Source organism: Penicillium alfredii (genome assembly GCF_028826965.1).
Source record: "Penicillium alfredii strain IBT 34128 chromosome Unknown utg000005l_segment0_segment0, whole genome shotgun sequence".
Classification (NCBI taxonomy): Eukaryota; Fungi; Ascomycota; class Eurotiomycetes; order Eurotiales; family Aspergillaceae; genus Penicillium; species Penicillium alfredii.
In genome coordinates, this window is record NW_026622702.1 from 2,607,695 (window position 1) to 2,625,011 (window position 17,317).

The 17,317-nt window shown below is 53.5% G+C and overlaps 5 protein-coding genes across 5 annotated transcripts; 3 read left to right on the forward strand and 2 right to left on the reverse strand.

Moving 5' to 3' along the window:
* Positions 1–408: 408 nt before the first annotated feature.
* On the forward strand, positions 409–2,847 carry NUU61_004396 (SWI/SNF chromatin-remodeling complex subunit SNF5; the record flags this gene model as incomplete). The annotated part of the gene is made up of 2 exons (XM_056654978.1): positions 409–2,385; positions 2,443–2,847. 2 exons carry the CDS (start codon positions 409–411, stop codon positions 2,845–2,847), a joined length of 2,382 nt encoding a protein of 793 aa, XP_056513005.1.
* Positions 2,848–3,629: 782 nt separating this feature from the next.
* On the reverse strand, positions 3,630–8,282 carry NUU61_004397 (sister chromatid cohesion factor PDS5; the record flags this gene model as incomplete). Its single annotated transcript, XM_056654979.1, has 3 exons — positions 3,630–6,125; positions 6,184–7,860; positions 7,947–8,282. The coding sequence occupies 3 exons, from the start codon at positions 8,280–8,282 to the stop codon at positions 3,630–3,632; spliced, it is 4,509 nt and encodes a 1,502-aa protein (XP_056513006.1).
* Positions 8,283–9,530: 1,248 nt separating this feature from the next.
* NUU61_004398 (MFS transporter) lies at positions 9,531–11,172 on the forward strand (the record flags this gene model as incomplete). Its single annotated transcript, XM_056654980.1, has 2 exons — positions 9,531–10,213; positions 10,275–11,172. The coding sequence occupies 2 exons, from the start codon at positions 9,531–9,533 to the stop codon at positions 11,170–11,172; spliced, it is 1,581 nt and encodes a 526-aa protein (XP_056513007.1).
* Positions 11,173–11,821: 649 nt separating this feature from the next.
* Positions 11,822–14,573, reverse strand: cdc48 (AAA family ATPase CDC48; the record flags this gene model as incomplete). Its single annotated transcript, XM_056654981.1, has 7 exons — positions 11,822–12,411; positions 12,464–13,502; positions 13,544–13,954; positions 14,017–14,266; positions 14,325–14,380; positions 14,436–14,463; positions 14,524–14,573. The coding sequence occupies 7 exons, from the start codon at positions 14,571–14,573 to the stop codon at positions 11,822–11,824; spliced, it is 2,424 nt and encodes an 807-aa protein (XP_056513008.1).
* A 945-nt stretch (positions 14,574–15,518) lies between these two features.
* NUU61_004400 (gamma-glutamylcyclotransferase family protein) lies at positions 15,519–16,211 on the forward strand (the record flags this gene model as incomplete). Its single annotated transcript, XM_056654982.1, has 1 exon — positions 15,519–16,211. The coding sequence occupies one exon, from the start codon at positions 15,519–15,521 to the stop codon at positions 16,209–16,211; it is 693 nt and encodes a 230-aa protein (XP_056513009.1).
* Between the last annotated feature and the right edge of the window lie 1,106 nt (positions 16,212–17,317).

Below are 17,317 nucleotides of genomic sequence, written 5' to 3' on the forward strand. Positions count from 1 at the left end.
ACCTTCGTTCCCTTCTCGGCTCTGGTATGTTGATATATCTACCCCTCGCACCCCTATGTTTGCAATAGTTGTCTTGTTTCTTTCTTATTATCTTGTCTATTTCCATTTTACTCCGTTGCGCGCTCACAACGTGCGACCCTTCGTGGCGTACCCGGGACATGCGACCGTCGGTCGCGACACGCCTATCCATCGGCATCGCGCTAGAGGACTGCAGCCACGCAATTGCGCGACTCATCGAGTTGACTGTCTGTCGTTTTATGAGTATTCACTAACAATGTCACCGTGTTTTAGGTTTCGCTCCATGATGCTGCCATAAACTACCCGTGAAATATCCCTGTCGCGTCCAGTATTACCCCCATCGTCGATTGTCGTGCGAGTAATAGCGGGCGTTTATTTTGTTTCAATTCCATGTCGGCCATGCCGTCTCCCGAATTGGAGAGTGGCTCGTTGCAGTCCGAGCAATCTCCCGGTGACCCTCAATTAGGGGTTCAGAATAACTCGGGCGCGTTCGACCCGGGGGATCAAGGTGGAGACTTCGACTCAGGGATAGACCAAGCGGTCAATGGCCCAACACCAGATGCGATTGCAGAAGGAAAGCAGAACGCGAAAGCCATGCTAGAGGCATCAGGATCATCGGATGACTCCAATGGCACCCCCCAGTCGAACGGCACAAACGGTTCCGCCTCTAGCAAGAAGCGATCACGCAATGGATCCGTGATCGCGTCCGCCGACCCCTCCACTGCTATGCCTGTACGCGTTCGTGAGGCACCCTTGGACAAGATTTTGCTAGAACAGTACGTCGACCGCGAGTTTCAGCATTCGGCCGCAGCCGCGTGGCATAACCCGACCCAGGAATGGCAGCAGCAGAAGCGGACAGAGCGAGATTTCTACCTGGCATTGCGCCGGGAGAACCAGATGAACCCGGGGGCCTTGTATGGAGTGGGCTATGAAGGCTTCGGAAATCTGCGCACGGATCTGCGTAATCAACACTCACAGCTGTTGTACCCATCCCATCGACGACGGCCGGGAAACCGGAAGACACGGGAATTACGCATTTCACGTCGTGATATGAAAGTTCAAAGCGAACAAAACGAAGACTTGGTACCTATTCGGCTTGATATCGACTGGGAGAAGGTCAAAATCCGTGATACTTTCACCTGGAATCTGCACGACCGTGTGGTGTCGCCGGACCTGTTTGCCGAGAAACTGGTGGAGGATCTGGGCCTCGCACTGGAGACAGCCGGTCCACTGATGCGCATGATTTCGCAGAGCATTCAGGAACAGCTGATGGATTATTACCCGCAAATCTTTATTAACGAGGAACCTCTCGACCCCCACCTCCCGTATAGCGCATACAAAAACGATGAGATGCGCATCTTGGTCAAGTTGAACATCACCATTGGCCAGCACACCCTGATTGACCAGTTCGAGTGGGATATCAACGATCCACGAAACTCGCCGGAGGAGTTCGCTCTGCGCATGACGGAAGAGCTGTCCCTCTCTGGCGAGTTCACCACCGCGATCGCCCATTCCATTCGCGAGCAGTCTCAGCTTTTCACCAAGTCACTTTACATCGTCGCTCATTCATTCGACGGTCGTCCCATCGAGGATCCTGATCTCAACACTTCTTTCCTCCCCACTCCAGTTGCTTCGGCTTTCCGCCCATACCAATCGGCTAAGGAACACACGCCATATCTCTACGAGTTGAATGAGGCCGATCTCGAGCGAACCGAAATTTCAATATCACGAGAACAACGTCGACAGAAGCGATCCATTAATCGTCGTGGTGGCCCCGCCCTCCCCGATTTGAAGGATCGCCAACGCACTATTCGAACCATGATTGTCTCATCGGTCATCCCCAACTCGGCACCGTCCATGGAAGAGAGCAATGTGATAAAGCGCTCTGGCTCTGGTCGTCGCCGCGGCATGGCTGGAACACGAGATGATGATTCGGACGACTTTGATAGCGATGATTCCTCTGTAGGGTCACCAGCCATTGGACCGAATCTTGCCCAAGGCACTGCACGCACACGGGGCATGAGAGGTGCGGCGACCGCAGCTCATGCCGCCCTGCGTGCCAGTCTAGGACAATCGGCGACCCCCGAACCGGTGGTATCTGAGCCGCGGGTCTCGGCCCGAAGACAGCAATACCGCGAGGAGAGTGTGGAGGAGCCTGAGAAGTTGATTGTGAGGCTTAAGATCTCCCGAGACAAGTTGGTCGACCTGAGGAATGGAAAGCGAATTTTTTCCTCCCCGCAACCCACCGCATCCGCGCGAGCCATGGCGCCTCCTTCCGACAAGCAATCTCGCATCCACCCACCTGTGCGACCACAACAGACCGGAGCAGTTGATGCGCCAAACCCTCCCCAACCCGGGGTCTCTGGAGTGAGTAGACGATTTTAACCTGATTCTTGGTCCCATGTCTGACCGCTGCCCATTCAGCCCCCACCACCCAACTGGCTTGCGGCCGGCCTCAACCGACTTAAGCAATCTCATCCCAATGATTCGTTTGAAGGAGTGATGCGTTACTCGGCTGTGGATATGGAAACTTTGGCTCCCGTGGCCAATCCCAATAACCTTCAGTCGGGCCAGAAGATCAAATACCAATACCTCCCCCGCATCCGCTGCCACGATTGTCCCGGGAAATTGTACACCCCGGGGCCCGGTATGACGGTCGACAACTTCGAAGTTCACCTCCGCAACCGACAGCACAAGGAGCGCGTGGAAGAACGTCTCCAGAAGACCGGAGGCGTTGTGCACTCCGAAACGGGCAGTGCAAGTGCCAGTCCAGGCGGCGGGACTCCTGCCAGCGCCAGCCCTGCCCTAGGCGCGACCCCCCAGCCATAGTCAGAAATTTCCTTGATGAAGCGATGACCACGGCGTCTCGAGTGTGTGTGATGTTCCCCTTTCCTTCGAATGGACTGTATTCTTTTTTTCCTGTTGCTACATCATTGATCCATGCGATCTTCATCCAATCCCAAGACTTTTTTTGTTTGGTCCATTTCCAGGCGGGCGTTGTATAGGGGCTTCGATCTGCGTGGCAGCTACCCTGGGTCCTCCCGAGGGGTAGCGGGTGTTGGTTTCGGCTTGATGCGTCTTCATTGCTGCTTCTTTTACTGCTCTTTTTTTTTTCCGTTTCTCTTTTTTCCTTGTGTGTGTAATAAGTCGTGTGGGATGGTAGACCAGAGAGTAAATATGTTATTCATAGGTTTCTTATGCGCTGCCTCATGCTTCTACCATCACCTTGACTCTAACCAAGGTTCAAGGCTAGAGATTAAGATCAAAAGTGGAGGAATCTGAGTTAGGATAGACAAGTAAGATAAACAAGTATGAGATACATGACAAATCACTCTTCATTTACATAAGGATAATATTGGAGTGCAGTACAACTGGGGTATACATCTCGAACTGTCATGGCAACAAACACACAAGACGGAGATATGAATGGGAATTGGCAGATGATCAGAGTACGAATGGGCATACAAGGTGAAAAAGAAAGAAAGAAAGAAAGACACCAGAAGAAAAGAGAAGAAAAAAACAAGACAATAAATAAAACATCAACGCGAATGTGGTTCAGGACTCGAGTAAATCAAAGGCCGAAAAGACTGAGAGAAAATCAATACCATCTTTTATCCTCGCCGCGACGAGCGACGCGTCGGCAAAGTCGTGGTCGTCGGCTTTTTAGCACGGCTGGCTTTGGTCTCGCTGGTTCGGACACCTCGCTTCGAGGGGGGAGCAGGAGGTGTGGCCTCCTTCTCGCTGGCGGCTTCGGGCTCATCGTTCTCGTCATTTTCTTGGGGCTCGTCGGCCTCGCCGGCTTTCTCATCACCCTCATCATCCTGCATTTCTTCATCGTCGCTGTCCTCTTCCGCAGCATCGTCATGGCCATTCGCTGGGGGGGCCTGGTCCCACTCTTCCATCTCCTGATCATCCTCGTCGCTGTCGTGGTCTGCATAGCTGACATCCTTCTTGCTGACGCCTCTGCTGCTGCGCCGGCGGGCAGATGAAGGTTGTTCCGCTGCGCCGCCATCAGAGGACCACTCGTCCTCGTTCTTGCGCTTGCGTCTGGGGGCCTTGGCCGACGCACCGACTGACAAAGATTTGCGTGGTGGACGAACAGCCTTGCCCTTGTCTCTGCGGATCTTCTTGGTCGCGGATGCGTTGCCATTGGCATCCAAAGACTCGGGTTTACGTTTTTTCACCGGACCACCATGCCCGCCATGAGAGGAGCTGTTCTTGGGCTTCATAGCAGTACGCACAACGCGATCCAGTAGGTCGTCCATCTCGTCGGGGAGGAAGTTCTTGTCGGCGACATCTTGCGCCTCACGGTGGCCGCTCATAGAAGCAAACAGGGAGCTGGGCACGCCCATCTTCCCTGGGTACGTTTGCAGGATGTTAGTCCCGCCAGAACCCCCGCCGAACTTGTGTTGCTGAGAATAGATGTCGGCAAAACGACGGATGGTGGCCTGGGCGAGATCGGACAGTGTGTGGAGACGAGTGGAGATTTCGTCAGATTTGGTGATACCGTCACGGAATTGTTTGACGCGCTGGGCGACATGGAAGATCAGTGACAGATTTTGTTCGTTAGCTACTGCGGAGAGATAGAAGAGGATGTATCGCGAGAAATCGCTCAGGTCACCGAGCTTGGTCGACTCATCCAAGTCCTCGGGCGGGTAATCAGGGTGATACGCAAGCAGAGACAGCAGTCGCGAGAAAAGCAATTCCATGACTATCGTTTGGTCAGTCCGCTTCCCACTTGCTTGGGCTTGTTGAGAGAAAAATGCTGCGCGAGACCGTAGCCAGGTGAGTGTGCTCTCCTTCAGGCTAACACTGGGCTCGAAGGCAAGCAGGCAAGGTATTATGTACCATCGGTGACCGAGCCGCGATTTTTGCACGAGTTTCTTCTTCAGGTGGTTGATGAACCCACCTCGAACTAATAGCAGCGGGTCTTGCGCCATCAGTGCGATTGAGTTGAAATCCGCTGGGGTCAAAAGCTGGTCGCAGAGGCTGCTAGACGCGCACAGTTTGACCAGGGACTTGCCAGCAAGGAGGCGTAGCCGCGACTTCTGGCCAGCTGGCGTATCCTTCTTCTTGGACAGCTCGCCTTCGCCGGTGACTAGTTTATTTAATGTGCGGTAGACGGGCTCTGCATGAGCGCGGAAGTCTGCTTCGTCATCCGCGCCGTCCGTGGCACGAAGCCGGTTGACTATGATCTTGAGCGCCCATTCCTTAGCGTGAGTCTCATCATCCACCGAGTCAGACCAGCTATAACCGGCATCTGTCTGAGAAGCGCGGTTGACCAGAAGAATCTGATTGATAGCGATTGAAATAATTGTGTCGCTTTCTTCGTCAGCCTCCCTTGGCGCGAGGAGACTTAGCTGCGACAAGGCAGCTAGACGAGTAAGGAACCGATCGGATCCGTATGTCCACTTCTTGACACACTTTTGCACCAGATCCTTAGCATACATCTCTTTTCGATCGGCAGTGGCCATGAGGATGGAGACAGCATGCTTGGCCGCATGTGGCGAGGAGCTGTAGAGGGCATAGTTGGTGAGAGCTTGGAAAAACTTGCGTTCCTTCGGAAGCTTTGCTGGCAGCTTTTTGGCAAACCCAGCACAAGCCTTCAGGATCTCTTCCGTGCCAGCGTCGCCAGCCGATGAAGCCTTGGGAGCTTGCGCTTCGAGATCCTTGCACATCTCTTGGACTTGTGCCTCCAGGACTTCGGGGTTTTGGGATGAGATCTGCTTGAGCATTTCCTGGGCTGCATTCGCGAGCCCGTTCTCGTCTGTTCGGGAGAGGCTCATGATAGCTGGAATATGACTCCGGTTAAAGATGAGGGATCCGCAGCGGTACAGAAGAGGGGTCAGTGTCTCTAGCAAGGGCGAGTTGTTTGCACTTTGTACGCGCCGCTGAAGTTCCTTGATGGCCTTGATCACAGTGCGATAATCACTGACAGCAGCCATAGCAAACCGGACCAGTTGATAGCTGCGTCGATCATGTACTTTGGCGAACTTCCATAGATCGGCTGAGGCGCGGGAAGCATCCGGGAAAGTCTTGGACAGCGAGTCAACAATCTTCGACAGTTGTGCCTTGGCCTGTTGCTCGCCTTTGTCAATTACACCACCCTAGAATCCTGAGTTAGTATCAAATTATGAAGCTGAATAAGATCGCCAAGACACTTACATTGTAGCTCTCACAGGCCTCCAAGTACATGGTAACAGCCATCCTCATAGATAATTGGCGGGCGAGCATGACGAAAAAGACTCGTCGAGCTTTTTCGTCCAATCCCCTGAGCAGAGTGAGTACCCGACGCACGCGGATCTTGTCGATATCTGTCTCCTGGTCGGCTTCCGAAGGCTGACTATCTTTTTGCTTCTGTGACTGATTCGAGCCTCCTCGCGATAGTTTCGACTTGATTGGAGGATAGTTGAGCGGGAGGAGGGTTTCAAACAATACGCGGTCAATCAAAACGTGAATCTCTTGGTCGTTGGTATAGAAGGCATCGAAGATTTTAGACGGAGCGTCTTTCAGAAGCGACACCACGGGTTCGGTATTTTGCTCGATATCTCCAGCGGCCACCGCCCACATTCGAGCCAGGATCTTCATAGCGTGTTCGCGAACCGGGGGCTTGCGATCCTTCACTCGCTCGGCGAGAATGGCAAATACTGAATCCGGCGACGAGCAGCCGCCATCCACACCCAGCTTGTGGACAATGTGGTTCAAGCCGAACTGACCCACTGTATCCACTGCAGCGACGCGAACCTTCTCATCCGCATCACGGAGCATCAAGGCAAGACTTCGGACGAGCCCCTGTTCTTCGCTTTCACTCAAACCGGACCCCCCTGCCGAAGTCAAGAGGATGCGTCCCACGACAGTGACCCAGGCAGCACGGACTGATGGTGTTTTGTCGAGGCGTCGGCTCAGAAAGGCCTCATAGGCTGAGGCATGAACTTGAGAAAAAGGTTTCGGGGAAACGGGTGTCAAGAGGACATTCGGCTGGGGAATCAGCTGTGCATAGTCCACCAATGCCACCGGTGGGTATGCCGCAGGATCCATTGGAGGCGTTGGAGGAGCACCAGCCACACCAATCCCCGCGGCAAGATCTCCAATGGTCTGAGTAGCCAACAGACGCAATGCGATCGATTCCGCAGACAGCTCCGCTTCGATTTGTGGGATCACGTTTTGTAAAACCTCCGGGCAGGCGCGCCAGAGCTCACGAATGAGACGGTGCGCTTTGCTTAACTCCTTGATATCCTCTCCTTCCTCATCCGAGTCGTCGAGATTGGGTTTCCGGGACCCATGCTTGGACCCGTGTGTTGGACCGGCAACTACGGACGCGTCGATGATAACATTATTGAAGTACTGTCCGATGTGGCTCGTCATTCGCTCGGGGCATGCCTGACAAATTGCCTTGGCCATGTTGTAGGCTGGCGGATAGTCTTTGAGCAAAAGAGTATCCTGCTTGGCATCGAGCGGGGCGTCTGGCCGTTTCCCTTTCTTGCTAGGGTTGTCCAGCATTCGCGGGTCTACCCGTAAGAATTGCGCCACAATGATATCCACGACCTCGGGGGTTAAGATGACGATCTCATCCACCACCGTGACAAGTACCCGAGTCATGTCAAACTCGACCCCTTTGGCCACCTCCTCACCCGTCGAGGCCTTGGAGGACCCCGAAACAATGTCGAAGCAGCTCGTGAAGAGCGCGACAATGAGCGACTCCGCATGATCGAGGTCGACGATGAGAACCACACTCTTCACCTCGGCGAGGGAACCCAGGACGTAAATGTGCTGCGCATTGTAGGCATTGGATGGATCGGCGAGCGCGGGGATGATGGATGTCACGATACAAGTGAAGATGTCCTACGTGAGTTTTGAAGTGTCAGCGCGCGTCCCCCTCCCGGTCGCATCAAGACACGATCTGGGACCATGTTTGCATAGTCGCGCACCTTAAGCTGGTTTCTCGTAAAGGGCGCTTCCGGCGCGCAAAGTCGCAAGACATCGACGATGCAGCACGTGGCCCAGGCCCGAACTCCCCTGTCTTTGTGCGCGAGGAGCTGCCCACTGGCAAGCTCTTGTGAAACCTTCCGCAGCGATTCCTGGTCGACTTCCTCCTGTTCGAGCTTGCGGAGTTCCTGCGCGAGGGTCTGGAGGCGGTCCAGTAACTCGGCGATGGGGATAGCGGCACGCCCCACGCGCCACGAGAGTGGTTGATTGAAAGAGAGGCTGCGAAGCCCGGATTCCTCCTCCACCTCCGTAGGACCCTGGCGAGAACGCGAAGGCATGATGTGGTTGAGGAAGTCTCACATGGAAGGGAGTTGGAGAGAGCAACGCGGTGCCAGGTTGAGGTGGAGGTTGACCGCCCGACGCGTTTCACGGGACCGCGTCTGCCCTATTTGGGGGGGTAAGTCACTACAGAGCCCTCTCTCCTTTTTCATCCATCGTTCATCTGGCTTGTGTCCAAGTGGAACTATCGCTAAGAGTCCTTTGCCATATTCGATGCATCTTACCCAGGCGTTATCCAATGACCCTCGGGGCAGATGGCCACCACTTTAGGCGACCCAGGTTCCCAGGACCTAACAGCCATGTCTAGGGGATTTGCTGGCAGCTTCATGCATTTGCTGTGGCTAGCACTGGACATGTGCTCGCTGCAACAAAGCAGAGCAGCTCAATTCAAACAGGATTCGCCCCAGCTATAGTCCTGTTTAGGGGCTAGATGATCTATCCATGGACCCTGATTGACATCTGACGTGAAACGACCATGGCTCATGGCCAGCACACACCAAGAGACTATGATTAACTTCTCCGACAGCTATACTCTTTAAGAAAATCCGACATCAAATCAAAAACCCTCCACCCCAGAGCTACTTACCCTACTTCAATCGGAAGAGAAACGGCCGGCATCTACCGAAGTGGATCCACTCGCGTCTTCGGGGTCGCGCTGAGACCGACTCCGACGCTCAACGGCCTCCGAGTAATGATCCAGCAGCTTGGCCGTTCTTAATTTTTTTTTATTTTCCGGTACTTGTGGCGACACACGCAATGGTCCAGGCAAATCGTGTAAACAGATTTTGAGTGTGCCCATGGTCCTCCCCGCCAGATATCAGAGTGATTTCATGCAAAAAAAAAAAAAAAAAAAAAAAAAAAAAACTACCCGTGAACTTGCAGTGTTGCCTCGTGGTTTCTGCTCATCAGTCCTCGTGGGCGCTAAACCAAGTCCAACATGAAACTGACTCATGCGGGAAAAAACCACGGAAAGCACCGTTTCTTGATTTTTCATCTCAATAACGCATCGGGGTTTAGGGCGTCAAGCACACGGAGATAGCTTGATGGGAGTGCCGAGCAGCTCGAGGTCCCACATGGCATTTGTCAACATGCGTCCCTTGATGGGGTCGGAGATAATGCTTTTGGTAAGCCCCGAGTGCTGCTTCCTTATACTTGAGCATACTTAACTATGGCTCATGCTCGAGTTCTAGAAAATATTCAAAATTGTCATGAGCAGTCGATCTCTTCTCCATACTTGCACACTAGCCATGAGCGCCAACCCATTTGATTCGACTGCCACCACGCCTCGCCTAAGTATGGATCACCACAACACCAACGCTGAGCCAGAGGCAGACACCAACGGTGTCCTCGCCAAGGGGCTGCCTGCCGAAGACACAGATGTCGAGAGCGGCCGCGGCTCACCACCGGAAAAGTCCACCGAGAAAGACCCTAACCTCGTGGAATGGGACGGACCCGACGACCCAGAGAATCCTCAGAATTTCCCGAAGTCGCGGAAATGGGCCATCACAGTGAGCATGTCTCTGATGACGGTGTGGATCACTTTCGCATCCAGTGTCTTCTCGACCGCAACGATGGTGACTTCGGAGGAGTTTGGCGTGTCGACCGAAGTCATGATCCTCGGGACGAGTCTGGTCATCTTCGGCTTTGCTCTGGGTCCCATGTTCTGGGCGCCGTTAAGTGAGCTCTACGGGCGTCGGTTGCCGCTGTTCTTCGGCTATGCCGTTTTCATTATCTTCCAGATCCCTGTGGCTGTGGCCCAGAACCTGCAGACTATCATGGTCAGCCGGTTCCTGATCGGCGTCTTCGGTTGCTCGCCACTGGCTGTCGTAGGCGGCGCCATGGCAGACCTCTGGGATCCGGTTGACCGCGCGGTGGCCATTGCCATGTTCAGCTCGGCCACTTTCCAAGGCCCGGTCCTTGGTCCGATTGTGTATGTTCTCCGAAAATCTTATCTTCTTGTCTCGGTTCGAGGTAGCTAACTCTGATCACAGTGGTGGATTCATCACTGACTCGCATCTGGGCTGGCGCTGGACGGCATGGATCACGATGATCGCATCATCCTTCTTTGGATTGATCGCCCTATACATTGTCCCCGAGACCTACAGCCCCGTCCTGCTGCAGAAGCGCGCAGCGCGCCTGCGTCGCGAGACCCGCAACTGGGCTCTGCACTCATTCCTGGACGAACACCAGCCGACGATGAGCGAGATCATGCACAAGTACCTGCTACGCCCCATCCAGATGCTGTTCCAGGAGCCGATCCTGTTCTGCGTCACAGTGTATCTGGCGCTAATCTACGGGATTCTCTACCTGTTCTTCGAGGCGTACCCAATCTCCTTCAGCGAAGAGCGCGGCTGGACCAACCTTGGCGTCGCCGGACTCCCCTTCATTGGCATCTTCATTGGCGTGCTGCTGGGCGTGGCCCTAATCGTCTACACCACCAAGACCCGCTTCGCCCGCAAACTCGCCAAGCACGGCCACGTCGTCCCCGAAGAGCGTCTCATCCCCATGATGGTCGCGTCCGTGCTGCTCCCCATCGGCCTTTTCTGGTTCGGCTGGACCTCCAGCCCGCACATCTCCTGGGTGCCGCAGGTCATCGCCGGCGTTCCCATCGGCATGGGCATCCTGGTCATCTTCATGCAGGGGCTGAACTACATCATCGACGTCTACATGATGTTCGCCAACTCGGCCATCGCCGCCAACACTCTCTTCCGCTCTGTTCTCGGTGGCGCTTTTCCGCTTTTCGCTACCCAGATGTATCACAACCTCGGCGTGAACTGGGCTTCCAGTGTGCTGGGCTTCATCACTATCGCCATGATCCCCATTCCTATTCTATTCTACTTCTATGGTGCTAGGATCCGTGCCATGAGCAAGTTCACTCCGAAGTTCTAGTTGATAGTTTCGGAACTGGCTGTTCAAACTTGCTGAGATGTTGCTTTTGCTCATCTATGCCTTGATGATGAATGTTGATTCGCGTTGATCGCACAACCTGGAGTTACGGCTGTTTTATACCTTGGTTTTTCTGTTGCATTGCGTCTGTTATAGATTATAAAGATTAATGAATAATTTTCGACTTCATTTGTGTGAATCTATCTCTCAGCGAACTAGATAACCATATCAGCGACGGGGTCTAGAGAGCAAAATGAGACTGAAGATAAGATGGAAGATAGATGTGCTTTTGCGAGCATTTCTATATGGCGCCGTCACCTCACTCTATACCGTGACGTGGTAAGACTTCGCTAGGCTGGCACTTGCAATATCCAATGATAACATACGCTCCAAAATTAGAACAGAATCATGGTAAACGTAGAGATTTCTCCACCTGTATCGGCTATTATGGCACATTGTATGTGGGCAAACCAGACGAGAACCAAGGGAAATCACATCCCGGCTCTCATAGCGAGTTCCCACCCCTGTGAAAAAGATCTATCCATGACAATCCCCAGCATGGGAAAGCCGGGTGAGAGAGATTGAATCGCCAGAAATAAGAAAAAAAACTAGAAAACTAGAAAACACAAGTCATCACCCGGAGCGAAACCATTTAATCGTAGAGGCTGTCGTCATTGCCGGCTTCGCCGAACGTGTCGTTTTCCTGGACCTCCCCGGAAGAGGGGAAGCGGAAGAAGCTGCTGCCGCCAGAGTTCTTTAGACTCTGGGCGAAGGCTTCGTATCGACGGATTTCGACATCGCTGACGGAGCGGCGGGCCGACTTCATGGCCTCCTCGAAGTGAGCGCGGGTGAGCTCCGGCACGGGGTCTTCCTCCTCCAGATCCTCCTCGTCCTCCATCTTCACATCCTCGCCGGCAGCCTCGCGCTGTTTCTGGCGCTCGATGTCGGCGGTGATAGCCTCCTTGATCGCCAGCTTCACGGCACGCTGCGTCACGAAGCCGAGATCGGCACCGGAGAAACCGTGGGTCTTGCTGGCAATGAAGGCCATATCGACGTCGGTCGCAACGGGGGTCTTGCGGAGCTGCGCCTTGAGAATGCCCTCTCGGGAAGCCTGGTCGGGCAGGGGAACGTAAACCAACGTGTCAAGACGGCCGGGACGGACCAGAGCAGCATCCAGCTGCTCCGGACGGTTGGTAGCACCAATGACAAAGACGTTCTTCTTCGAGGTCATACCATCCATCTCTGTTGACTAGTTAGTAATGGTCTCAGGCAGTATCTACAAATTGAAACTTACCGGTCAGGAGCTGGTTAACAACACGGTCGGAGGCACCGCCGGCATCACCCACGGAGCCACCACGAGACTTGGCGATGGAGTCCAACTCGTCAAGGAAGACGACACAAGGAGCAGCGGCACGGGCCTTGTCGAAGATGTCACGGATGTTGCTCTCAGACTCACCGAACCACATGCTCAGCAGCTCAGGACCCTTGACCGAGATGAAGTTGGCGGCACACTCGTTGGCGACGGCCTTGGCCAGCATGGTCTTACCGGTACCCGGGGGACCATAGAACAGCACACCACGTGAAGGCGAGAGACCGAACTTCTGGAACTTTTCGGGGTGGTCCACAGGGTACTGGACGCTCTCGATGAGCTCGTGCTTGACCTCCTCCAGACCACCAATGTCGTCCCAGCGGACGTTGGGGACTTCGACTACGGCCACCTCGCGGAGGGCAGACGGGTTGGAGACACCCAGAGCATAGCGGAAGTTCTCCATAGTGACACCAAGGGAGTCGAGCACCTCCGCCTCAATTGTGTCCTCATCAAGATCAATGAGATCCATCTTCTCACGGATTTGCTGCATAGCGGCCTCGGAGCACAGGGATGCGAGATCGGAACCGACGTAACCGTGGGTCTCGGCGGCGATCGTCTCCAGGTCGACATCCTCACCAAGCTTCATGTTCTTGGTGTGGATCTGCATGATCTCCAGACGGCCGGTGGGGTCGGGAATACCGATGTCAACCTCACGGTCGAAACGGCCGAAACGGCGAAGAGCAGGGTCGATGGAGTTGGGGCGGTTGGTGGCGGCCATGACCACAACGTTGGATCGGGCCTTCATGCCGTCCATGAGGGTGAGAAGCTGGGAGACAACCCGGCGCTCAACCTCACCATTGGTCTTCTCACGCTTGGGAGCAATCGAGTCGATCTCATCAATGAAGATGATGGCCGGAGAGTTCTTTTCGGCCTCCTCGAACGCCTTGCGCAAGTTCGACTCCGATTCACCAGCCATCTTCGACATGATCTCGGGACCGTTGATGAGGAAGAAGAAGGCACCGGTCTCGTTGGCGACGGCACGGGCCATCAGAGTCTTACCAGTACCCGGGGGCCGTACATGAGGATACCACGGGGCGGCTTAATACCAATGGACTTGAAGAGCTGGGGATGGCGGAGAGGCAGCTCGACCAGTTCACGGATCTGAGCCATCTGCTTTCGGCATCCACCAATATCATCGTAGCCAACCTCGTTCAGGTTACCTTCTTCATCCTCCCGTTGAATCGGCTCGCCCTCACAGTGAATGATGGTGTCCTGGGCGACGATGCCGTACTCGGGGGGATCCACTTCCACGACCTTGAATTCCACTTGTCTCATACCACCTCGTACTGTGAACAGGTCGCCCTGTCTGACTGGCCGGTAGGCCTCGCGGAAGTAGGGAGCAAGGTAGACATCGAAAAGCGAGCCGGTCAGGCCCTCGATGGTGTCGGCAATAGGAAGGACGGCAATGCGCTTGGCCTGTTTCATAGAGAGCAGGATCAGCAATGGTCTTGAAGGAATATACGAGGGATCCAACTCACGTATTTGATATCAGGGCAAGGGTGCACGGTGATGACATCTCCGTGCTTGACGCGAAGGTTGTGGCGCACCACTCGGTTGATGCGGGCACTCCCATCGTCCAGATCGTCATCCGCCAAGACAATCAGCACCGTGTCCTTCCGCTTCTTACCCTTCACCAGGACTGTGTCACCACGAAAGAGTTGGAGAGTCTCCATGGTGTTGTTTGAAAGAGCGATCACCGAGTTGTCATCGTTGACGGCATCCGTCACACTAATTGATGAGTTGTCAGTATCATGCCGGCGGATGGGGTTCATCATCGCCCACATACATCAACGAGTTGGGCTTCTTCTTCTTCTTGAGAATAGCGGTTGAGGTGTCGAGCTCCTGCGGGTTTTGTTAGCACCAGAGTTTGCTCAGCTGTCCATCAATCCCGCCTTACATCCTTCTTCTCGGCACCCGAGGCGTCCCTGGATATCGACGTTAGCCAGCTAAACGAGATGAACACTAAACTGGGTAAAAAAACATACTGAAGGTTGACCCTCTTCTTGTCGTGAGTATGATCTGGCTCCGACGACATTTTGAATTGACGTTGATGGAAACCAAGCTTGAGAGGATGAATATGAAGTGTCCACAACCGGGGCTGGACCAGCAGAGACGCGTAGCCTGAAGGCGAGAGAGAAAATACGATAGGAGAAAGATTAGAGCACCGGCAGATCGAAGAGGGGGTCTGACGGTAAAGAGAAGGGGGGATGGAAGCAAACGGAGAGGGAGAAGAGAGAGACGATGAGCTTTCCAGGTACGAGTGACGATAGTGATGACTTAAGCTCGGCGATTATGTCAGCGCCACAGTCCGCCACAGCGAATCCGATGGAAGTCGGTCGATGCGGGTGCCTGAGGCCAGAGCTCCCGTGGTCCCCAGTTTCTTGTTGTCTACGAAAGTCACAACAAAAATATACTACTGCCTGGGCAGGTTCCCTGTGGGTAATTGCCGGCAACTGCCCCAGGTCTTGCATGGATCAGCCCAGGTTGTTCTTTCATGCCCATGGATTGGGAGCCGTCCTGTCCCTGGTCCTCTCAGACATGGACCATGGGGAGACATTACAGGAGACCATTTCGGATTTTCCCTTGAGAGGCATACATTGGCAAGATGCAAAATGCAAAGAAAGGCTTTTTATCTTGTCAAATCTGTGACTCAGGCTTTCATTCACGCTGTACTCTCTTTGGCGGTGCCATCTGGCTACTATTGGTCTAGTTTTTTGCTCCCACCATTGCCATCATCCCAGGCAACGGGGAACCAGTCGTTGATAAATATCAGCGTCATGGCAGTCTAGAGGCTCAGAAAACCTCAAGCCAATTGAGCATTGAAGATTTTCCACTTCATGCTCCTGGACATCCATCAATACCTCAACCCATCGCGCCAGAGCAACAACGAGCAATTCTATGCACTTGAACTTCTGCGCGCCCTCTCCCTCTCGAAGTTGGGAATTTGCCGTGGGACCGTGGGGGAGATTGGTTGATGGCGATGGAGCTGAAGCCGTGGTACCCCAGGGATTTTGCATTAGCCCTAAGCAACACCTTTTCGGATGAAGAAGTGACACTGTTTCTGAAGCAGCCCGGCAGTTCCCCACGTTTTGTGTATGGGATTTTGATGCTGCCCACCGTACTCAAGTACTACCTTGATGCCGACCAAGGCTATCGGATCGACCAGGCCATGACCCAGGCCACGCTGTTTGGATATCAGCTCCATCGATTCACCGAGTCAAGCACGCCTGTCATTGCCCGTTCATCCGACCCCACTGCTGTCGTAGAGGGCATGCTCATTTTCGATTTGGATGAGCACCAGCGAAACGCAATTTATGAGCTGGAATCTGGGTTGATGTGCCTGGCGAGCGTCCAAGTGGACATTTGCCAACGGGGCCGCCACGATCGCGTGCATAGTCTTCGGAAAGTCGATGCTGGGACATTCGCCTGGACCGGCTCCATGGAGGGATTGGTCCCTCTGAAATCGGCTGCGTGGAATGTAGATGAGTTTCTCCAAGCGCCTTTTTATCGATACATATCGGAATCTCGGTCTCGGTCAGCCTTGAAGGCTTCTGAGTCCGTGGGAGCGATGTATCAGGGTGTTTTCATGGAGCGTCGCAAGGGCTATACTAGCTCAGTGGTGGGAGAGGTGTCATTGTACAGGATTGACGAGGAACCCGGGTCGGCATGGTAATTGGGCTGGCTTGCTTGCTGTTCATAGCTCAGATGAGTCAACCTGGAATTGTTCATTTGAAGACTGGATTTTGATATAGATCTGGAGACCTTGGTGTATTCAGCAGGAGTATTCCGACATCAGGGCGAGGGATGTGGTCGGCCAAAAGACTTTCGGGCATACATTCGTCGTAATAAAACCACCAATGAACCGGAGTATATGAAGTGGATCAACTGTACATAGGGGGGCCTAACTGTCAGCTCTAGTGAAGAAATGTAAAGAAGTCCAGTAAGCGCCAAGTTTCGCGCAAGGGTTTTGGAGTATAATTCCCTAATTTATCTAAAATTTAAAAATAGGCCTGGCGGCCACCGTCCAAGTGCTGGAAAATATTACTGATCGACCAAGATCCTCCCCCTCATCGCTCTCGGGTGCAGACTTTGTTAAATGGAGCGGTCTACTTTTAGAACACGTCTGTTGGGGCCAAGATCTACACGGGCGACTTTACATATTGTACATTCACGGTCCATCCTGTAAATATGCGGATGTACTATAAATATATGCACATCGAACTAGAAACATGGGATTACTGTAGGAGGAAATCAGCTCGGTGGTGCTAATAAGATGATGGGAAACGGCTACATCGGAATGCGAAGCTGAAATTTGCGCTATTGCCGGGCTCCACTGAGAAGCATGAGAAAGTGAAGACTCGTGAGGTTGCCAGTGCACTGGTAATCGTATTATCCACCATTGAACATCCATGAATGTTATGCTGACTCGCCATACACACAGCCTGGCGAGCCTTGCGAGCCTCGTGAGACTCGTGAGACTCGTGGGCCTATTCAGGATGGGGGCTATTTCGGAGGATGGCGAAGACAATACTCGATTATGTAGGTATGAAGTAGGTATTCTCTAAGTATTCTCTCTCAAGTACATGTATGATAAGGATTGTTACTAGTCCATGTGTTTTTTTTAGCCCCCTTTTAGACTTTGGTTTTTTGGCCCCCTTCCAACACATCTCTCTCTTTATTATTAGACTGAATCATGGGAATTATTTTAATTATTGTAATATTAAACCAGTCCAAAGCCCCCAGGATCCATCGTTTTATTCCTTCCCTCTCTGACTGTCC